The sequence below is a fragment of the Pleurodeles waltl genome, chromosome 3_1 (assembly GCF_031143425.1).
Source record: "Pleurodeles waltl isolate 20211129_DDA chromosome 3_1, aPleWal1.hap1.20221129, whole genome shotgun sequence".
Lineage (NCBI taxonomy): Eukaryota > Metazoa > Chordata > Amphibia > Caudata > Salamandridae > Pleurodeles > Pleurodeles waltl.
The window spans coordinates 223,708,395-223,732,419 of NC_090440.1; the positions used below are offsets into that span (position 1 = coordinate 223,708,395).

General features: G+C 43.5%; 1 protein-coding gene across 1 annotated transcript in view; it reads left to right on the plus strand.

Moving 5' to 3' along the window:
- Nucleotides 1-24,025, plus strand: part of NPTN (neuroplastin) — a 339,612-nt gene that overhangs the window by 124,025 nt on the left and 191,562 nt on the right. The window contains exon 2 of the mRNA XM_069222231.1: nucleotides 4,014-4,361. Within this exon, the coding sequence (XP_069078332.1) occupies nucleotides 4,014-4,361 (348 nt within the window). The remainder of the gene's footprint in view (nucleotides 1-4,013; nucleotides 4,362-24,025) is intronic.

Genomic DNA, 24,025 nt, shown 5'->3' on the forward strand with positions numbered 1-24,025 from the left:
CTAATCAGCCCTCTTTGCATTTTTGTGCTTATCAAATGAACTGTCCTGTTTAGAATCACCAATTCCACTGCATGTTATCAAAGTTTTGACACAGACATTTTCCTGCCAAACCATTTTGAATACCTCAAAAATGGGATTTCAACCTGGTGTTGACATTCTTGATGATTAGGTCTGTCCTTTGAGCCTTTGCACAGTTGTACTTAATGATCTTGATGGTGAAATCAGTGTGTCCTTGTCACCATAACGTTAGCACGCTCTGTAAATGAACTGAAGGGGCTGTTGGCTCAAACACTCTGCATAATCACCTTTCCGGACAAGTCTCTGCTAAGAACTAAGCTGGCTTACCTTCCTAAAGTCATGACACCCATGTTGGTCAGTTGACCTTCCTTTGCTCCACCTCATCCCTCGAAAGAAAGGGGACAGGCTCCATCGCTTTGACTCAAAAAGGACATTAAGGTTTTATATTGACCGTATGACAATTAGCTCTTCATTAGGTTTTCAGGTGCAAAGAAAGAAAAGACGGTGCAGAAGAGGAGCCTAACAAGGTGACTAGCCCTGTGCAATAAGATTGGTTATGCACAGGCCAAGAAACAGCCCTTCTGAAGGTCTGCAAGCCCATTCATTCAGGGCCAAGGCTCTTACAACTGTATTGGCATTAGCTTTGCCCATTCTTTATGTTGCAGGTCTGCGATGTGGATGTAGGGATGTATGTTGATGAGGCGTTACTGCCTTGACAGACGGGTCTGATGGGAGGACATTTTACCAGCATGGTTCTGCTCTTGTATCTAAAAAAAAATAAAAAAATATGATGAATTTAAAAAAAAACTGCTATAGATGGAATGCTGGAAGTTCTCCACATCCAGCTGGGAATGGTCAGGTGGTGAGTAATCTGCAGTTAGTAGGTGGAATATGCATCAGAAAGATTATTGGGAAGGTAAGTAGCTTGTTCTTCTAGATCTTAAATACCAACAGGTGCTGAAGAGATCATTATGTTCTTGAATTTTAATCCACTTAAATGTGTTGTGGCATTCAAGCTCAGTGACTTCCATGAGAGATGGCAGATTCTCTAAGCATGTGTGTTTTGGACCCTATATGGACTGAGGTGTGCTCATGGAATTTTTGGACGACTTCAAAAAGGCAGAGGCTAGCACTGGTGTCTGTGTACTGACTTGTTAGTGGCCTTTCACTCCTTCAGCCACAAACAAAATCAGCAGTGTCTTGATTTAGTTATTTTTCACATAGGTAAAGCCATGCTGCTTCCTTCTTTTCCTCCTTAGTTTGCCTTTGAAATCAGTGAGTTGACAGTGGTGTCTCTTGAGGGTCTGCACTTTTCTTTGTCCCTTTAATACATGCATTCAGTCCCTTACTGTTCTACATACATGCTCGTGACACTGAGGTCTTGCTCAAATGTATTCCTACTTGGTGTCACAGCAGCACAATTCCAATAGTGAGTAATTTAAAACTCTGCAATGGGTAAAACGTAGCACTGGTAAGATGGACTTGTCGTGCAAGACATTTTATCTCCATGAACAATTATGAGCCTTACAAACTTAGTAAAACTTGTAACAACTTGATATGGATATTTCACAGAGCAACTTGAATCATATGTTTCTATGTATCAGTTATTCATTGGCATGACTGCAAGAGTGCTAAGAGGGATCCGAAGGCAGAAGGGTATCTGTACCCCACTAATGCTAAGGTTGTCAGCCCAGTGTCCTGAACAGTACAATTCTTCTTTCCATAGGAATTGCTGTTCCATCTCCTGGTTTTGGTTTGTTTGGCCATGGTAACATACATGGGCAACACATTTCACTTTTGATTCTTGAAGCCAATCTTCAACACTGAATCCTCCCTGTTTGGAATAGAGCACTACAGTCCGTTCAGGACAACTAGCCTGAGCTCTGGTGAAGACCGCTAGCTTCCCATCAGTATCATATAGCTAAAAGTAGTTTTTTTGCCCCTTATAATTTCTTCTGTTCCTTTAGTGGAAAAAGGCTCTGATGTGCATATCTTCTATGGATTGTAAGGCACGTCATGTTTTTATCCACTTGTAAGATAATTTATATGTGGTATGAATAGAATGACTTCCTTACATGTATTGTGTTGCTTGCCAGGAATTGTATCCACTTTTAGGTCACACAGCTTGCGAGAATTTGCACCCATCTGTGGTTTGCACTATCTTCTCACCTTGGATGTGCCTTCCAGGGCTTGCAGACTACCATCTACTATTGATGCCATTTAATTATCTTACTGGTTGGAGCTTGATAAGGAACTGAGTGATAAGGAACCATATGGGTGCACCTAGTCTTTGCGTCACCTTCACATGCATAGCTATTTGCATTGGTTCTGGTACCACCCACTCATTACCTGCTATATCACTCATTGTTAATTGACGACTTACAACAAACAAATCAGTGGGAACGTATGCTTTTGTTAATGCAATGTAATAGTTGAGGCAGAACTCTCATTTAATAGACAGGATTCAGCACTCTCCATAGGAGTTCGAAGCAGATTGCCAATATCAATGTGTTTTGTCAAGACACCACCAAGTTGTGGCTTTCAGTGTTTTTAAGACTTATTGTAAATTCTAAAATCAAGTTTTCATTGTTTCTTTTTTAATTCTAGGATGAGGCTTGTAAAGCATCCATTTGTGCATTATCTTGTGTTATAGGTTCCACCCAAAGATAAACTGCATCATTGTGAGATTTTATATCTTTTAATATGGGATCAAAATACAATGTAGTGCAGTCTATCAAGTTGTGGAGATTGTGTGTCTCGGGATGGAGCAGTTACAGATTCCATTGTGCTACGGTTTCTTTGTTCAGAGATAGTACTCTCCATAATGTGTGCTGTATAAATACACACAATATATATTCTACTGATTATCTGCTGCCATCTGTTTGTGTCATCTTGCCTATTGGGGATGTCATCCATTTTTTTGTATTGCATTGTCTTGTTTGATAATGTTTTGTATTGCAGTGCGTCCTAGTCTTCCATTCAATTGTGTTTTGTAGCTTCTAAGGACGATTTCATACAGTTATGTGTTGGGAGTCTTGGGTCAAAACCATTCGGTTGGACTGTATAGTTATGAATTGAATATGAGAGTGTTTACAACATTATACATTGGAGAATCCAGCCAGAGGTGAAATGTGCTGTGTATTTATCATCCATCCCATTCAATGATAGTTCTTGTCAAGACTTCAGTTGAGTTCTAGATTACTGTTGTGGTTTACAATATGTCTGGGTGTCCACTCTGATATGACTGATCTAGGCTTTGCTCTAGTTGAGGACTGCAGCAGTTTAAGTGTGTCGTCTCCACTCATCTGTAGATTACATTGTGTATCTGGCCTTTATATAGTGACGTTTTGCTATACATGGCTGGGCTTTAATCCTGTTGATGTGATTGTCAAGGTCTCCATCCAGTTGTGGATTGTTATGTATCCAGTTGTGGAATGCATTATATACCAGGCACCACAGTCATCGGCATTCAGGGTTTCTTTGGACACATTGTTTCACTTGTTCATCCAGTTGCACATTTGTGTGCTGGGATTTAAATCTAATTGCTCAATTGTGTTGGCATTTGTCCAGGTGAGGATTGTTGTATATTTAGAATTTTCAATCCAGTTTCAGATCGTTTGTGTGTGTATGTATATATATATATATATGTGTGTGTGTGTGTGTCTCTGTGTGTGTGTGTGTATATATATATATATATATATATATATATATATGTGTGTGTGTGTGTGTGTGTGTGTGGGCTCACACCAGTTGGGTTGGGCCTGTATCAAGTAGTGGATTGCAGTGTATCAAATTGGACTGGAATCCAGTTGTGGAATGGCATGTGATTGGGGGCCATTCCTATTTGCCAGCTTTTCTCAATTACAGTTGCCTTCAGCAGTCTTTATTTTCTATGATCCTCTTCTGCATTATTATTTGCTTTTGTTCTTTTAAAATCTGTTTTTTTCTGCCCCTCCCTCCCTGTCACTGCCTCTTTGCTGCCCCTCCCTCTTTAGCTGGGTTTGTCAAGTCGCCCATGTCAGAGACCAAACTCACGGGAGACGCCTTTGAGCTGTACTGTGACGTGACGGGGCTCCCCACCCCAGAGATCCAGTGGTGGTACGCCGAAGTGAACCGGGCTGACTCCTTCAAACAGCTGTGGGATGGGGCCCGGAAGCGCCGTGTCACCATAAACACTGCCTACGGTGCAAATGGCGTCAGCGTGCTGAGAATAACCCGCCTGACCTTGGAGGATTCTGGGACGTACGAGTGCAGGGCGAGCAACGACCCTCGGCGGAATGACCTGAGGCAAAACCCCTCCATATCATGGATACGAGCCCAGGCCACCATACGCATCCTTCAGAGTGAGTTCTCCGGCAACCCCTGTATCCCTCCTACAGTAGTGGTACTGTAGAATCTAGATTCGGTTCAGTGAACCTGATTTTCCACCCTCCCACTTTCCCATCGTCCATGGTAGCTCCCATTTTGTCTTGTATTTTGACCCCTGGATTCTTCTTTTTGTTGTCGTGCTGGGACTTTGAGCATTGCTGCCTGTTTCTCTCCCTCTTAGGAGCTGGAACTAGAGAGGCTCTGAAAAGTGCCTCCAGAGCCTGACTGAAAATGCCCCGTCCCAACGTGTCTGCATTCATCTGTCGCTTTGCCGGTTTCCTGCTGTCTTTCTTTTGTTTCTTGTCTCTGACTGTGCCTTTCTTTTGCTCTGTGATTCTCTCTGGATCTACCCTCCGTTCCACCCCTCATGTCTTCAGTTCCTCCATGATCAGTGGTGACGTTTCTGACCAGTATCTGAGCTGTAATGGGTGAGAGCGAGGGGTGGGTTAGGCACAGGAAGTTGCACATGAGCTACATTTTCACAATACTATTATTTTATGTATTACACAAACATTACCATCTGTACAACTCTCAGAAATTGGATTATTTAATTTAATGTTTTAAAATTGAAGCTGATCATCTATTACTTGTATACTTAAACATCCTCTTTCTGTGGTGGCATGTTCACATAGGCCTCATATTTCCAGGACTGAAAATCTCACTATTCCTTCCTCTTGTATTGTCTTTCCGGGAGTAGGAAAACTTGTTAATTAGAGGAACTGCAGAGCTAATTTTTTGGGAGTATACAGATATGCGTGGCTGTTCCCATTTTTTTTAGCTTACTTGTTTGGTGGGAATGGAGGGTTTTATGGCAACCTTTTGTGTTTAAGCCTTCTCAGAATATTGAGGCGGGCTGTGTCATGAAGGGAGACCTGAAAAACAAGGATGCTTTCAAAGGATAGAATTTAACTTTGAGGGCAGCAGGAGGATGTAATAAAGTTGGCTAGGCTTTCAGAAGTTGGAATTTAGAAGCGTTAGGCTCATTGAAATTGGAGATTACCTACTTAGGGACATGTCTGAGCACTGGTGTTCTCAGGGAGCAGGTACAGTTGAAACTTCTCAATACTGTACCTCAGGAACCTGTGACAAACAAAAATCGCCCATGTGTTCTGGTAGGCTTCAACCGTGGATATGGTTGAGACTCAAGCCTTCCTTACATTAGGTAGTTTGATGGTTTAGCAATATTAAAAGAAAATGCCTTGTGTATTCTGGTGTAAAATAAACTATTCAGAGGGTAGACCAAGTGAGCTGAAAGAGGCGTGAGGCCAGTTACAGTATAAGGTGACACACATTTATTATGGACAGCAGATTGCAACAGTCAGTGATTAACCAACTTGAAATTGTTGTGCCTGCTGCAGTGTAAAAAAAGCAAAAACTTGTAGATGAATGTTTAACCACCATAGCCCAGGTATAGTAGATGTAGGAGGACTGAGGGGACTTTAGTAAACGTTGGCGCTTGTAAACATTGAAATTATTTCTGCAGCAGCAACACACACTCCTAAACATGAGTAATCTGGACAAGATTATGCATTAGCCAAAGGCCAGCCAAAAGATGGACTTGTTTCTGAGATTCATGAGGAAAATAATAAAATAACCTCAGAATCGCTCTTTCTGTTTGATACTCCAATCACATATTCTGTAACTTTAGAATATCCCCAGGTGCCAGACTGAATCGGGAAGATTTTTTATCATAGCCCCTGTGCACTGGTAGGTGGTGTCTAGCGGCTCTGCATCAACACCACTAGAAGTGACAACTGGAGCTGCATATAAGTGTGACCCAAGCACACTGGCTTCAGTTTGTTTCTTGACACTTTCCGCGCCATCAAACTAAGCTCAACATAAATGTATTTGTTAGTTGTACCAGTGTGCAGATCTCTAATTTGATACCCTTTAGAGGGACAAGAGCCATTCTACAGAAAGGGAAGGAAGGAAGGTGGGTGGTGAAGAATCTGCAGTTAGAGTATTCACTAGACCGAGCTTTACAAAGGTATGTAACTTGTTCTTCTGATATACTTCACTGATTCTTCACTGTAAGAATAGATACCAAAGCAGTACCTCGCTAGGTGTCAATAGAATGATTCAGACCAAAAAAGTACTGTAGGACCAAATGGCCAGAATACCCTTCCCATCGGATTTGGCTGTAACGGCAGTGGTGCTTCGTGAACATGTGCACTGATGCCCATGTCACAGTCTGACAAATAGTCAGGACAGGCACTCTGCATGACAATGTAGTGATAACAGCCTCTGCTCTGGTAGAAAGGGCCCTCAATCCTTTTGGAGGCTGCTTTTTGGTCAACACGTAGCAGATCTTAATACAAAGGACTATTCACCTGGGCAAGTCCTTTTGTGCATTGGCTTTCCTTTCTTTGTCCCTTGGCATTCCTTTCTTTGTCCTAGAGAGAACCACAAAGAGCTTATCGTTCACCCCGTGGTCTTTGGTATGATTGATGTAAAAGCTAAGTGCTCTTTAATGGAGCCAAACAGTGGAGTCTCACCTCCTCTTTGAAGGGTTGATGTTGGGCAGAGACCATTGGAAGAGTGAAGGACTATTTGACGGGAAGGTGAGTCACAACATTTCAGTCCTCAGCACCAGTTTATCTGGAAAGAAGGTGGTGTAGGGCGCCGAACTGATAAATCTTGAAGCTCTCTCACATGATATGCTGACGTTATCGAGATGAGAAAGACTGTCTTATGAGTCAGGAGACGTAGAGTATAATTGTGCATTGGCTCAAAAGGGGTGCATATAAGGTCTCCAACAATGGCATCACAAAGGGGAAACGTGGATTAAACCTCTGAGCAATCTCATCATAACAGGTGATTTGAGCTAGAAGATTGGTCCAGTTAATGCAAAAAGCAAGAAAACTGGTCCAGTAAAGGCAGACAGCCAGCCTTAAACTGTTCCCACTGTAAGGCCTTGCTGGGACAAAGATAAAACAAACCACAAGGCATCAGACAGTTTGGCATGCGTTGGATTCGTAGTCTAGATGCCGCGACAGACTTGTGCATTGAGCTTACATGGACTTTGAAAAAGAGTGCCTGGCTACCAGGATGACCTCCACTGCTTCGCCAGGGAGATTGAATGTAGTCAACTGCTGCTGCTGCTCACGCTCCACACAATAAAATGTAGTTGCACAGGCCTGGATGAAAGACGCTGCCCTGCTGTAGCGACAGAAGATTCACCCGAAGCGGCAGCCTCATCAGATGACAGATGGTCATGTCCAGAAGTTCAGAGTAGCAAACTGTCCTGGCCAAATCAGAAGCCACTATGATGACTTGGATGTGGTCTTTCCTGGTCTTCAGAACTCTGGGCAGTAGAGGAAGTGGCAGAAAGACAGACAAGACTCAAGTGATCCTGTCTAGGTGGAAGGCATCTCAGAGCAGGCCTTCATGTGAACTCCAGCATGCAAAAGTGTAGAATTTGTGCAACCTCTGTGGTGGCAAAGAGGTGGAGCCCGATGTCTCCCCATTGGTGGAAGACATCCTGTGCAACCTCTGGATGTAATTTCCATTGGCAATCCACTAGACATCACTGGCTGAGTTCATCCACCCTGGTGTTTTAAATATCCCACCAGGTGGGATGCGGAATATGGAAATACCCGCACAGTTCAATCAGTTCTAGAGGCGCAGCTCCTCCTGGCACAGGTCCCAGGACTACCCTCTGCCCTGTTTGTTGCAAGAGCACATAATGGTGATGGTGGTGTCCTTCAGCTGCCTTCACTGAGACCCAGAACCAAGGCCAAGGACCATAGCCTGAAAACCCTAGACTCGTTGATCCTGAGGGAAGGCTCCAAATTGCACCCTATCTTGGACGGCTCTGATGAAAATGAAAATCTGCATTTGCATATGAGTCAGTTGTGACTTCAGCACATTGAGAGCCCTAACGATATAAGGCAGTTTGCTGTCACCTGGAAGTGGTCCGTGACTGATTATAGCTAGCCCGCCTTAAAAAGCCAGTTGTTGAGGTAGGGGAAGTCTGGTACGAGTGAGATGCGAAGGCATGCTGCTACCATGCCATCACCTCTGTGAACACCCAAAGGACAGTATGAGGCCAAAAGGGAGCACAGTAAACTGAAAATTCTCGTGACCCACCTTGGACAGACTGTGGGCTTGTAGGGTGAGAACATCGAAATAGGTGTCCTGCAGGTCCAACACTGCCATCCAGTTTTTTTTTAGATCCCACTCAGATAGAACCTGGGACAGCATGAGTATCTTAAATTTGTCTTTCTAGAGAAAGAAAATGTGAGATCAGAGATCTAAAATAGTACAATGGCCTCCCCCTTTTTCGGAACTAGGAGATTACTAAAGTAACAGCCTGTTTGGCTCTCCAAGGCCAGCACTCGCTTTATGGCTCCTTTTACCAAAAAAGTCTGCAATTCCTGCAGCAAAATGGACAAATGTTCCCCTGAAAACCGCTCTGATGTAGGAAGAAGAGGTAGTGGGATGAAATGGCATGGCTGAGCATAGCCCCATTTGAAAATCTGCAAGACACATCTGTCTGATGTTATTGCCTGCCATCTGTAGAGAAAATTACTGATTCAGTTTCCCACAGGGTGGTTGTGTACTGCTAAGGGGAAACCAAAGCCTTTGGAGGCTGCAGCCAGAGGGTCCAGGGTTTTGGAGGTTCACTGGCCTTACAGGTCATGATGCTGTCTGCTGGATCCTCTATCACACCCCTGACAGGACTGGGGGTGCCTGTTGTTTGGGTGGGGATCCCTAACACTGTAAGTGAAGCCACGAGTGATTCCTTGAAAGGAGCACAATTGTTGGGAACGCTGCCTTGCTGCTGCAGAGTGACTTGAGGGAGTGGGCAGTGGCTCTACTTTATTTAAAGAGCTCAAGAGCGGAGTCTGCCTTCACTTTAAAAAGGCAAGATCCGTCACAAGGCATATCCATGAGAGATGCTTGGGGATCACCCAAACAACCCATGTATCTCATCCATGCATGGCTCTGTAGCATACGCTAGTTCAGACAGCTGTCTCTAAACATCCATCCATGCCCGACCGTATGAATTATTTGGACATGTCTTGGCAATCTGGAAATGTTTGGACCAAACTGGAACGGAATTCCCTGGAACTGCTGCCAAGATATTACATTACATGGGAGTACCTACCCAGCAAATAGCTAGTGTTTACTGACCCAAGGACGAATCTAGGTGATGAGAAGATCCTCTCTCCAAAAGACTCAATTTTTTTCGGCTCTGTCTGAGGGGTGTTGTAGGGAAATTGTTTGGATTAACCCTTCTAGTTGATGGCGGAAATACGAGGCTCTCATGAATAGGATGCTGTTCAGGAAGGCAAGGTCACCTTGAGCGGGTGTCTGAGCACTGTGCCATCTATCTGTTAACAGTTGAGCAGGCACAGGTTTTAGCCCAATTACCCATGAGGTTGTCAGTCAGTGCTCTGTTGAACAGCGGCCTCTTTAAATACCTAAACCTGTTGTGATGTTGCTAACAGCCTGGGAATTTGAAGTGCACTAGGATCAGCTGAAGAATCGGCTCTTCGGTAGGAGACCAGGAGTGAGACCAAGGAGTGCCTTGACATCCTCATCACTTCTCAGAAGTACATTGGTGAGGCTGGGTTGTGGCCCACTTGGATTTCTTATGCTTCTTTATGGACTTTGACTTACCGAAGTCTTGGACACCAACAATGACTTTTTGCAGGAGCGGCTTAGAGAGTGGGAATAAGTCTGCATCCTGGGCTTTGAGTGACAGTGGGTTTTATGTTTCATCCTGCGGTGTTCAGATGCATGCAGCTTTGCCTTGTGCTTCCTGATTGCCATTGGGTGCATCAGGACAAACTCCTCGTATAACTTGGAGCTGTGGCTTGAACCCAGATACCAAAGCTACTCCTTGTGTAGATCTGTCACAGACATCTGTATAAGGCAACCCCTACACGGCTTAAATCCTGTAGTTAAAGCAGGGAACATGTTCCCTTGCAGACTGGAGAGAAAATTTTGGGGAAAAAATTGTCACCAGACTACAAAAAAAAGAAGTAGCTATCTCTGACGTCCGCGTGCTTGGGTGGCGCTTACTTGCAGCTCCAGTCCTCACTTCTGGGGCAGAATGAAATTGACGCAGAGCTGCACAGTGCAACCTATAGGCACTCAGGGGCTATGCTGAAAACATTTCTGGACACAGTATGGCCCGTGGGGATATTCTAAAGATGAGGAATCTGCTGTTTGGAGTAACCATCAGAAAGTTGTTGCAAATCTATCAATATCTAATGGGCCATTTTTACAAAAAAAATGATCGGTAGGTTTTTTAAAAGTGTTAATGAGGTTTTGGGGAAAAGATAGCAGGGGTGATCAAAGTGCATTACAGATGTATTTCCTTAGCACTTTGTTGATTCGCTAAGGATCTACTGTGGCCGTTTTCCATACCTGTTATGGCCTGAAATGTTTGCAGATCGGTTTGTATACTTCTTGGTCTCCCCCTCCTTCCCAACTGGTTGAAAATTGCCTGCACGTGCAAGTGGAACCAAATAACATACTCAAAAAAAAAAAAATATATATATATATTACAATCACTTTAAAAGGTTTTGGAGCTGTTAGCATGCCTCAATGTATAACATACAGCTTCTACTAAGTTATTGTTTTTCCGAGTACTAGGCAGGACACAGACCTTCTGTTCTTCGATGCTTTCCCAGTGCTCAGTTGTGGTCATTTGTGCGAGCTAAGTTTGCAGTGTGTAAGTACCTCAACATAAATATATTTATTACGGATGGTGGTGCTGTTCTTTTGCCATCACCTTCCTAGAAGGAGCATGTTCTTGTCAACTCTGTTGTGGAATACATTCATGGTTGCTGAGGAATAGTTTTCCTAAGACTTTACTTTGTTGCAGGGTGTAAACTGTTGCATCTTTATAAGTATGATTCAGTACTGGGCATTGTAATCAAGTCTACAACTTCTAACGGCCACCTTACCTGTTTCAGGGCTCTTTACCTGTCACTTAGCAGGGTAATCCCCCAGCCACATGAACGTGTTTGCTGGTATCAATTGAAGAATGCAACTCTTGTGGTACTACATAACCTCTTGTAAAAGTACCACACGTTGCATCTGACTGAAAACCCCACTGGAAAGCATCTGTGCATCCTGGAGTCAAAACCTTCAAAATTGTTTATAGACCCCTGGGTGTATTTCTTATGTCTCCCACCGGACCCAGCAGTATCTCTGGTAACTGGGGCCAGTGTGGCAGCAGTAAGTGTTTTAAAGTTTCACCATATAACCGACTTAATAAAAGTACATTGCAAGGTGCTAGAAAGCAAGGTCTCAAAGTTAAGTCTGTCCCAAATCACAAAACCGAAGAAGGATAAGGTGAAGGAGAGACAAGGCATATGTTCAAAACCAGGTTCTGATGCTGTACCTCCTATTCTGTCTGTTCTCGCTTGTATTGAAGGTTGTTTCTCAACTCTCCTCTTCATAGCCTCATATATTTCTGATTCAAAGGGCAACTTGAATGGATATTCTTTGTTCCACCTGAATAACTTTTAGTCGCACAGTGGGCGATGATCAATCATACACGGTCTTCACTATGTCTTGCTGCTCGGGAAAGAAATACACTCCTAGTGTCTTCAGGAGTAAAAGCAACACAACATGAATATTCACTTAGTTTAATTAAAAGGGTAGCAGGAGCCAGAGTATTCTTTAACATTTATCTGTCTGTTTTTTTCAGTGACCTGGCACATACTGCACAAGGGACAATATCCCATTGCCTTTGACAGAACCTGGTCCTATTCCTGCTCCTTTCGGGGCAGAACCTGATCCACAACCCAATGCGTGGAGATGCTTTCTTTAGTACAGAAAAAGGGAGTCCGGGTATATACACTGCTTTCTGTTCTGTTCAAAAGCATCGAGTTTTTCCACAAAATACTTATTGAAACTGACGCTATCTCTTACGAGAAAGCGTTTGTGATTAATAGAGTTTTCCCTAAGGGAACAGTTCTTGATTATTGGAACTCACCTACATTCAGTCTGTTATACTGGGTTAGAAGGCAAATATCTGTCTCCCAAGGCATAGCCTTGATTGTTATGGAACAACTACAGCTCAGTCTGTAGTGTTAATACAACCCTGTAGAAAGAGAGGGCCGTGTTCCAGTTCTTTATAAGGAGGCAAATGGATGGGAAAGTAGGGGAGGTAGTGAATTTCGTCTTAACTCCTGTATTTCCCCCAGCAGATTTTGTTTTCAGTAATGGGACGTTATATATAAATATTTCCAAAAACTGGGACACTAGTCAGATGTACAACCACTAATATTGCAGTATCATCTGTAAAATGATTTTCTATGTATTGTCTGTAATGTAAATGTTGTACATAAAATAATGTAGCCTAAAGCAACTTTTTTTTTTGTAAATCTTGTGAGGAAAAGACCAGTTTCTGACCAGCCTCCAACATGCTCTTTAGGCTAGCATCACCCTGTACCTTCTTTCTTTCCCGCCTATCCCACTCCGTATGCTACACAAAACATTCATGCTAGACTGGTTGCTTACTGGTTAGTCAGCCCCTTCCTTTGCTGACACTTGCCTCTTCCACGTATTGTAGTTCCCGATTTGCTTCTTCCACATATTGTAATTCCTGACTAGGTGCTTCACCATGAAATAATTTCAGTTTTCATGCCATGCTTAAAACCAGTAATCTGATTTTCACATATAGCAAAAAATTTAGTTCATCCTGCAATTCATCTATTGTTTTGGTTTCTAAATTTACGCTACTATGTTCTGAGATTAAACTAAGATTTTGTTTTCGGGTTTATTTCGTTAATATTTTAATTACGAATTGTAACGTTTTTCTTGTGTGTGTTTTTTTTCGTTGCATAGATTCCTTTCTCTCTCTTTTCAGGTCATGGTGTTATTTATCTTTTGTGAGTGAAGCTTTGTTTTTCCTCAAACTAAAAAGTAAAAGTAATTTTGTACTTGTAGTTCAGTCATCACATCCGTGCCGAAACGAAATGAGGTGTAAATGTAAGATGACATTACAGTCGGGCAGCGTATGCTGAGGTTGGACTGTACCAGCACCTCTGATAAATTACGCCAGTGATAGGACTTTGGTACCTGAGATGTTGAAGTACCGCACGCACATAGTTGGCAGAGGAAGGTGTCAAAGACACTGCCACAGTGCAAAAGGTTCCAAGTTGGAGCTGATGCAGTAAGTTAGATATGGAACTACAGCATCTGATTTTTCAAGGAAAGGCTTGCACTGCTGCAGAGTAGAAGTGGACTCTTAACATACAGTACCTGCAGCAAATAATGACGATGGTGGTAAGATTTCCTACTCGTATGAATATAACAAGGTCAGGGCTAACTAAGTTGCTGCACACCAAATCAGCTGCAACATGGCATTCTCTAAGTTAGACACGTTTACTTCTCATGGTATACATAATGAACTTAGTAAATTTCAGATGCAGTTCAGAATAAATGTACCTGACTTTCCGTGCTTGAGCAAGCTGACAGATATTTTGTATCCAAATCGACTCCCTAGAAGTAGGAACACAATGCCAGATTTCATCGGATGATGAGAGTGGTCAGAAAAAAAAATCATGCATGGCAAACACCGAATTGGTTCTTTCAGTATCTCTCAAAATGTTTAAAGTATGTGAGATTCTCAGTTCTTCTGGAGGTTCCAGCTTGATTTCACGACAATGGTGCTTTATTTGTAGGCCTAGGGTAATTGTGTGTTAAATTATCAGAGATTAGAGCAACTCTTCTGTTGAAAATGGACAAACTAGGCATTACACATGGTGTTAAATAAAGGCCTGAGTTTGTCCAACATTTCTGATCTTGGGTCAACGATAAACATTCACTTGGACAACCACTATACTCCAGTATATTCCACTTATTCAGAGGCAGGTTTTGCAATGGAACCTTACTATCACACTTGTTGATGACCAAAACGAATCCTCTGGATTGATCCTCACTACACCTATTGATAAACTAGGCAAGGGGTGATTGCTCCCTCTAGAGTTGGTAATTCTAGTTCTGGAGCTGTCTGCATAACACCGGCTGGTCGCCTACCCATCCATGGAGCCTCTCATTGGACGTTATCATGGGATACTTAAGTGAATGCCTTTAGTGCCTGTGCTCAGTTACAACTACACTGACCCTGATTCGAACCTGGAGACCTTCAGCAGCCATTGGGAGTTGTGGTGGTTTCCTAATACTGCTGCTTCCTCCTCGCTAGTTCAAAGTACCTGTAACATGGGCATATCTTCCTTAAGCGCTCCAGGGTTACACCCTCCTTGTTTTATGGACCAGTTTTATTATACCAAGAGTTAAGAATAACCTATGATCCATAGAGACACCTGCACCAGCCATAAGAAAGTTTATCTAGAGCTTGTGAAACCCCAATCCTGGTCTCAGGTACACCTTGGTCCCCCAAATCTGTGGTGTACTAAAGGGTCACATGTGAAGGTACCCTGGGCTTTGCAGGTTTAAGCCCTGCAGTGCCCATGGCTTCATGCCAATCAGCACACCCTTTTTCAATTCGTCACATAGTTGAGATGGGGTGAGAGTGAAAAAGCAGAGTCTGAAACCTCAAATCTGTGACTGCATAGGTGTGAGTTTTTAGTTTCATGCTCCAGCGCTGGAATAGAAAGAAGCAGCAGGAGTTCAAACAGGACCTGCACAGACTGCAAAGCAAGTAAAAAAATAATTAAATAAAAAAGCAAGTGGGAAAGAATCCGTGAGGGAGAAATACATTGTAACAGAGTGTGAGATTGAGTCTGAGTGTTAGTCCCAAGTTACTGTCATCACTTTAGCTGTACTTAGTATGTGGGTGGATGTGGTCCCAAAGTAGACCAATCAGCTGCAGCGTAAGCATGCACAAACTACACCTCAATTTCTTGCTTTCAGTCATTCACAAAGCTGTTCAGCTGCTGATAAAGTGAAATGCAGTACTACTTCCAGTGTAACAGGTAGACTGATGCCGGGAGAACAAGTAATGTGGTCACCTACGCTATTATACACATTGTCTGGGCATCCCTTTCCTACATAACCAATCCTTCACTTCTTAAAAGTTCCAGACCATTGCTATATATTAAGGCTTCTTGCAGTTGTGCAAAACTGGAATACGCCTGATGAAATTCCTGGTTGTTTGAAAAGGAAAATATTGTTTTTTTGGCAGAATGATATTCAGATTGCTTACAGCGAGATGTTGGCAGTGAATATTGAAAACTGTATACTAAAGCACTAAACTTATAAGAGGCGAATGAAAATTTAACAAGCAAACTAAACTTGTACCTGTAGTTGCATTAAATTCAATACCAAAGTTGAACCTTGAACTGGTGCATATAAATGACAAAGAGCCTAGGCAAGGCCGTTGAGTCGCATTGCACCAAGATGAAGATGAGACCTTTTGAAGTACAGCTGTTCTGCAAAGCCTGAAGATGACAGCAGCACAGAGCTGGCAAAATACATTGATTATTATAATTGTTGAGGCATGCAACAACTACATGGGGCCTCGAAAAGGTAGTTATTAAGTAAAGAAAAGCGTATTCTCCATTGCACAGAGCACTGCAAAACATTACCTTGGCGAATGGGTATGTGTGGTTTACTTGCATTCAGTTTTGAGGGTACAGACAGGGAACGAAGATTTGCCCACATTAGCTTGCTGGATCAGGTTGGAGATGTAGGTAGGTCTGTTTGTCAGGATTAAGCTGTATTGCCATATGTTCAGGAATTTAGTGGTATGATTTAAATTGGAGAAGTGATTCTGGGATACCTGAGATACTTTGGATAAATAATGATACCCTGCTACAACAATATGTTCTTTAGGGTCAAGCCTGCGTCGCATGCACTTGTGAGACGCTTTAGTAGTTAGAAAAGGGCTCAGAGCCCCGTCCATGTCACGTCAGTGTCTTTCATTGGTTCGTGGGCTTGCCATTTAAAATCTACTTGCTTTCATTAGTGTAGGGCATGCCTATGCCTATGTCATGCCTTTTCCGGTGGTTAGCCCTCCTCGAGAGCTTGCCTTTTAAAATCTGCTTGCTTTCATTGGTGTAAGGCATGCCAATGTCATGCCTTTTCCGGTGGTTAGCCCTCCTCGAGCCCAGCAACCAAGTACTGAAAACATGTAAGGCTTGCTGTTTTCCGTCTGGTCTGTGGACTACTTTTACTCTTTTTTCGCAGCGCGATCTCGCTTGGCAGAAGTCGAGCGCTTTGCATGACATCAACCCTGTTACATAGTTAATTGCACTTTTGCCAGTTACACAGATAATTGCACTTTTGCTGATAGGTTTCACTACGAGTGAACTGTAGCAGCGCGATCGCGCCCTTTTTTTCCATTTAATGTGGCAAGAAAAGTCCAGTTGGGAGTTTAAAACTGCCAATAGCTCTAACTCGGAGAAATGCGAGACCAGTTGCATTGCAAATGCTTGTTTGATGTGATTTTTAATCTTTTTTTTTTTAACTTGTATTATTAAAATCAAACATGAAGACAGCAAATGTCAGGTTCAGATATGTATCGAGTAGCCAGTGAGGCTACTCATAATTTATCCCTCAGAAGAGCAAGGGTACTTTTATCAGCTGGCACCAGTATAATGAAACATTTGTCATAGCTACATATGTATCTAATACAGCAGCTCTCGTAACAATGACATAGGGTATTTAAATGACTGCATTTGTGGGTGAAATTTTTTATTACATCTCTGTTCTGTTACTTTGTCAGATCCCAACCTCAGCCTTAATCAGTATATAAGCTGGTTATGTATCTTCAACAGCATTGCTCTCCGCATCAACACAGATGGGCAGGTAATTTCTTAGTAGGCCTCAGTGTCTTTCTGCTGCGTTTGTAGTACTTGTAGACCAGCATATACCTCCTCTGTTACACCACTAAAAGTGGTGTATCAAGTCTTTTCCCTAAAAGGGCAGGGCGGGCTGTTGACACAGGAGCATACTACTCTACGTTCTTCTAACATAATCAGCACAGCCATCAGGTGTTGTACCGCCCTAGTGAAGGCCCAGCAACAATAAATGTAGAGGGCATCCGTCGCGCCCCTACTATCTCTCCTGTAACTTGTTCTATGCCTTCCAGTAAGGCCTAACAAGGGCACACTCAGACTAAGTGAAAAAACAAATCCGGCAGGGTCGTTCAAGCATCTCACACGGGGGTGCGTGGTTGTTTGTTAGAAATCCAGGGAAGCATATACGTCTTTTAAAATTATAGTGGTGCTTGGTACAGTTCATTAACGTCTGGATGTCATGAGAAGAGGAATGGCCTACTATCTTATTTCCTTTTTTAATCTAGAAGGTACTAATTAGCTGCATAAAATATACAGTACCCTTTCTTATCCCTCTATCGTTCGTTTGCTTGCTTGCCTTTGTCTTTTTTTTTGCATTTCTTCTCAGTGTGCTTCATACAGCGTGGTTTCATGGGTAAGCAGATTAAAGACTTGGTGTTCGTTCTGTTTTTCACACTAATGATATGAGTCAATGGATTTTATTTTGTGTAGGAAAATTCACCCATAAACATGTAATCTGTTTTAGCGCATGAATGTCTGACAAGAAAGGCACATCTCCTATTATTATGATAGCTGAATATATTTATAAGTGAAACTTGGAATACCAAATGTAGTTTTTGACATCACCTTGAAGGCGCGATTAAACTTTCAGACTGGATACCCTGGTACCTAATGAACATTTTTGTGTGAAGTTTGCTAATAGCCCTCTGTCCTGATACTACAATATAGTCCTAAATTGGTGTGCTGCTGTGTAAGGATTTTTTGGTGTTGTGCAGTTGCAGTCGAATTTCTGAAGTCTTTAGAGATGTTAAGATAGTTGTACAGGTGTTCTTAGATGCACAAAAATTCCTTCTTTGCAATATCCTCTGCACACCTTTGGGGCTGAACTGCTCTTCAGCATGTTAGGAAGATAAATCTAAAAGGTGGATAGTGTACCAGCAGCACAGCACAGATCTCAGGTGCTAGTTTCCTTTTGGTTTATTTGGGTCTGTAATTCTTTATCAAGTCGTTTTTTTCCACCGGAACTTTAATTGGCAGTCTCAGTAGAAAGTATTTAATGAGCATGGATAATAAAGTGCCCACTCATTCCTGGAAGTTATTCTGCTTGGAAAGTGGTTTATTGAAATTACTGAAAAGTACAAAGCATGATGCAAATTCCCTGTACTTGATCTCTCATGCCTGCAATAGATGCATGTTACATCTGAAAAGTAATATGTGAATCGCTATCGCTGAACCCTTGGAGGCACATCTCAAAGAAGAAGCAAAAAATGTTTTATCGTCTGGTTTGCTTTAGTGCTACCTAGGTTGTCTCCTACTACTTTCCTTCTTTTAGTAGCCTGATGTAAATTATGCTCTTAATTCCATCATCTGCCTAGTATGCAATATTGAGTTTTCTGCAGTTTATTCTATCGGGCCTACATTTACATACTTTCTGTGACGTCTTCCTTTACAGATGTTCTTTTGTCAAAAACCTCCATTGCATGTCGCATTTCCCGCTGTGATGTGTCTGACTTGTTACTGGCTCGAATGTGTTTAATGTTTATCTGCTCCTCTTACGGTAGCAGCACCTGTTGGATTCTTTATGTGCCTTCTTTGTGTGGTGAGTGTTTGACGATGTTGGTTATTGTAATTTGATGTTCGTATTTGCTAAATATGTTCATCCACTAGAGATCACTGTCTCGCAGGTATTATTTGTTCAGTGACTACCACCTTGCCAACAGTGAAGTCAGTTTTCACGTTTCTTCCCAATTTGTGTTAAGTACAAGCTGCTTATTCACATCAGACCATAGTACAGACATGATGGTTTTGTTGTTGCTTCTTCGTGGAGAATCAAGTGATATTGTTTCTGTTGTGCCAGTGGTCATCAACTTTCAAATTATATCTCCAGTGGTGGCTGTTGCCCTGAGTTGCAAACAAAACTACTCTTACACAGATCTCTGCACTGGGGTTTCCAGGGGCTGCTACTGCTACAGCTAAAGGGAAACATTAAATCATGCTTTTGTCAGATCTTTGCAGCTCTGCTTCTCCAATGCAACTGGCCACTCTAGTTTTAGCAGGGCCACTACAGGAATGGTTAAAGGTCATGAAGTGAGAATGAGAGAAGTTCAGAAATTATTCTTGCTGTTAAAAAAAAAAAAAAAAAAAGCTACCTTGACTACTGCTGACATTTGGGACCTCCTTGGGACTGACAAAAAGTGTCTATCATTTGATGTTTTTTTGCTGTCTTACGCTTGGCGAAGCTGAGGGTATCCCCCTATATCAAAAAGGAGCACCATTCTGATAAATACTTCTAACCACAGATTCCTCGCCTTTAAAATATTCCCTGGACTCTGATTCGATCTTGAAGTTTATCAAATCAGCTAGGTGGCACCATGCATTGGCTGGAAGTGAAGGGTCAGAGCAGAGCAGCATATAAGCACCACCCATGCACACTGACGTCAGTTCCTTTCTTTCTTTGCCTTCTGATGTGTAGCCAGAGCTCCACTCTCACTTTAGTTGATCTTTAGACAGTTTCAAAACTCAATCTTCTGTGCAAGGTAACACAAGCATGTAGTTCCTCAAACTACATGCTTCAAACCATGCTGTGATTGCATAAAACAGATGTCTGTCGTGAACTTGCAGTAGTCTCAGGGCACAATTCCGTAGCAGGTAGAGGCTTTTAAGGAGGTAATGCTGCATATCTTTGGCACACTTTAGCTCCCTCTTTGTGCCTATGGGCTACAAGGATCCCCAGGGGCTCTTAGTCAGACTACCTTAGGCAGATCCACTCTCTGTTCCTGCTAAACCCCTTGGAGCTGTCTCTGGTACAGACTTCCACACTGGCTCTGAGACTAATGTTGGTTCCTCCTTCATCAACGCCGGGGGAGAACCCTGACTGAGGTTGAACTCCAGATCCACTATCGCACACCTGGTCCCCTCACTGCCTAAGTTTGATCCTATACTTGGAGTATTACAGAGGTGCCTTTGGAGGTTCCATTGTGTTGAGTTAGACCAGGGCTTTCTACCATATGGCTATGACTATGGTGGGATGGAGGTTTAAACTACCAGCTCACACCCTCCAGTCCCCCCCATACCTCCACTACACCTCTCCCAGCTCCACTGTGATGATGACAGTCTTTACATTTTCAGGAGGCCAGTGGGCTTGATACTCCCCTGACATGGGGTACAATTTGCCTTTTGGGCCCCCAACATGGGAGAGTGCCTTCTTTGCTGTGTTAATTCAATAGGTCTCTGAGATCCTGGATCTACATCTTCCTGTTGCAACCCTTATTTGAGTCCTTGCTTCTTTTCAATAAAGCAGTTGCTAATACCTTAATGGATACTTGGTCTAAACCCTGTTCTTGACTGCTGGCGAAAAGGCAAGTGGCCGTATACTGGCTCCTGGCGACCCTGATTTCCTTACACAGCATCCTATTCCAGAGAGTCGTCTGATCCAGACTTCCACCAGCAAGGTGAACTTCCTGGCACAGGTAGTCCTAGAGGATTGCGCCATTTGGAAAACAAAGTTATTCATCAGCCTGCCTCGCCTGAGATCAGTAATTTCTGTATGTTTTTTTAGCCGTTGTACGCATGTCCTCTGTGACATGTACCAGGAAGATCTTGTTGGTGGTCCTGGAAGAAGTTGGAGCCTGCTTGGCTCAGACCATCCAAGACAGCCAAGATGTGGCCAAGTACTTGATTTGTGCTTTCTTTGATATTACTGATTGTCTAGGAGAGGAGGTGGCACTAATGTTGTGCCCTGTCACTATGCATGGATGTGTTCCACAGGTTTCTCAAGAGTTGTAGAGGTCTCCTTTATGGATATACCGTTCAATGGTTCAGGCCTATTCGGTGACCAAGTGGATTCTGCTTTAGGACGCTTTAAGGAGTGTAGGGTCCTGGCCCGCTCTCTGGGTCTTTTGGCCTTAGACAAACCCTTTCCTCACCAGTTCAGGAAATTCAGAAGCTACTCTAGGGGGTTGGTATACAGGCAGCACCAGTCTCTCCATCCCATGCTGCTGTCACCGCTGCCCTTTTCACCATGGGCTTTAGTCCTAACCATCATGTTCCCCTGCATCAATAGCCTGCAAGCTGCTTCAGTGTGCATTAGTGGCGCAGAACCACCCTGTGGGGGGCACGATCTAGCATTTCCTTCCAGGTTGGCAACCCATCACATTTCAGTCAATCAATCAATCAAATTTCTTAAGCGCGCTACTCACCCAGTAGGGTCTCAAGGCACTGGGGGGCGTTACTGCTCCAAGAGCCATGTTTTGAGGTGTTTTCTGAAAGTTAGGAGGTCCTGGGTCTTGCGTAGGTTGGTAGGGAAGGAGTTGCAGGTTTTGACGGTGAGGTGGGAGAAGGATCTTCCGCCGGAGGTGGTGCGTTGGATGCGGGGGCCTGTTGCGAGGTCGGCGGAGCGGAGCTGGCAGGTCCAGATTTGGAAGTTGATTAGTTCGTTGAGGTAGGGCGGTCCGGTGTCCTGGAGGGCTTTGTGAGCATGGATTAGGATTTTGAAGACTATCCTTTTGTTGATGGGCAGCCAGTGTAGGAATGTGAGGTGGGCGGAGATGTGCTCGTGGTGAGGGAGGTTGAGGGTGAGACGTGCGGTGGTGTTCTGGATGCGCTGGAGTTTTCTCTCTGAAGCTTGGCTGTGGTCCCTGCGTAGACGGCGTTGCCGTAGTCCAATCTGCTGCTGATGAGGGCGTTGGTGACCGTTCTTCTGGTTTCTAATGGAATCCACGTAAAGGTCTTTCATTGCATGCGGAGGGTGTTGAAGCAGGAGGATGATATGGAGTTGATTTGCTGAGTCATGGAGAGAGACGAGTCTAGTATGATGCTGAGATTGCGTGCATGGGTGGTGGGTGTCGGGGGTGGTCCTAGGGTGGCAGGCCACCAAGAGCCGTTCCATGCTGTCTTGTTGGGTCCAAAGATGATCATCTCGGTTTTTCCTGAGTTCAGTTAGAGGTGGCTCACTGTCATCCAGCTATCGATGGCAAGGAGTCCGGCGTGTAGGTTGTTCTTGGTGGTAGATGGGTTCCTCGTGAGGGTGAGGATGAGCTGGTTGTCGTCGGCGTATGAAATGTTGACATTTGACAAATTAGCTCTCCAGGTCACACCCGGCTATACCTTGCCCTTTCTTTCTGCCATACACAGCTCCCTCTATATCAGATTAGCTCTCAGAGGTGCACCAGAATATTCTGCTGCAAGAGGTGCAAGATTTAATCTTCAAAGAAGCCATTAAGAGGTTTCCCTGACTTGGCAGTAGAGGTAGTTTGTTACTCTTGTTATTATCTTGTGTCAAAGAAGGATGGAGGGACTTGACCCATCCTACATATGTGCCCTATGAATGCCTTCCTAGCGAAGGGCAAATTCAAAATATTCACTTTAGCCCAGGTTCTTTTGCTCTGGATCCAAGTAACTGGATGGTGGTCTGGGACCTTCAGGGTGGATATCTTCATATAGCCATTGTTCAGTCTTCAAAGTGTTACCGGTGGTTCAAGGTAGGTCAAGAGCATTTTCAATGTGCAGTGCTCCCCTTCTGCCCCACCAGTGCCTCTTGGGCGTCCACAAAAGTGATGGCGGTTGTCGCTGCAGACAGATTTGTGATACCTATTCTCCCATAACTCAATTCTCTGGATGATGAAGGCGGATTGTCCACAGTCAGTCGGGGACCACATGTAGATGACTGTAAACCTCCTGACATTGTTCCCAACTATGAGCCAAAGTTGCACCTTTGTAGAGGTTTCCTTTTGTAGGAGCTCGCTTGAACACAGTGCAGTTCAAGACCTTCCCTCCATTACAGCTAATCCAGGATGTTCGGGCTATGATCCAGATTATTCAGCAGTGGTCCTGGAACGATCTTAGTGAGAGCAGTTCTGTGGTATCAACAGGTTAGCCTCCAGCATGCTGCCTGCCAGCCATAGAGCCGGGGGCTCTGCAGTCAAATCTGAAGTCTTAGTGGGCCCAGCACCAAGAAAACCTGTCAGATGCTATCCAGGTTTCAAATTAGAATGCACACGAACTGCAGTAGTCGCTTCTTGATGTAAGACCTGCCCCATGTGATACTGAGGCTCCTTCCTCAGCTACATACTTGTTTTCACCCACTGTTCAATTGAGGCCTACATTGTAGGATATGTGCTATTGGGACTGGGGTTGGGGGGGGGGGGCAGTTTCCATCAAAGTCCCAACCTCCTTGGTCAATTATCATGGAAAAAGCCATTTCGTACAGTTTGGATCCGGTGAACATCTTGCCTAGGGCAAGGTATATATACTACACCAAAATTACGATAGCCTTGCTTGACTTTTTCCCTTGCAAGAGATGGAGGTCTTTTTTTGTGCTTCTGCTCACCATCTAGAATAAAGAGAAGTTAAATGCTTGCAAAGATTACCTTAGGCGAGATCCCCTTGCTTCTCTAATCCCGTCAACCATGCCCAAAGAGTCTCTTCGACAATTCTCTGAAAAGAAAAAAAACAATGTGCCACATGAGAGAAGGACTGCGCTGTCCTAGCAGTGAAAACAAAGGGCCTAAAAACAAAAATAAATCAAAGTTAGTGCACGACTTGTGAAATTTATTTTAATTGCATCAGACTAAATGTAGGGCTTCTAAGAATAATTTGCTCACAAAAACTCTTGCAGAAGCTCCGAAGGATCCCAAGGAATCTTACTATGATGCTAACAGTAAAATATCTTTAACAAAGACTACTCATGATAT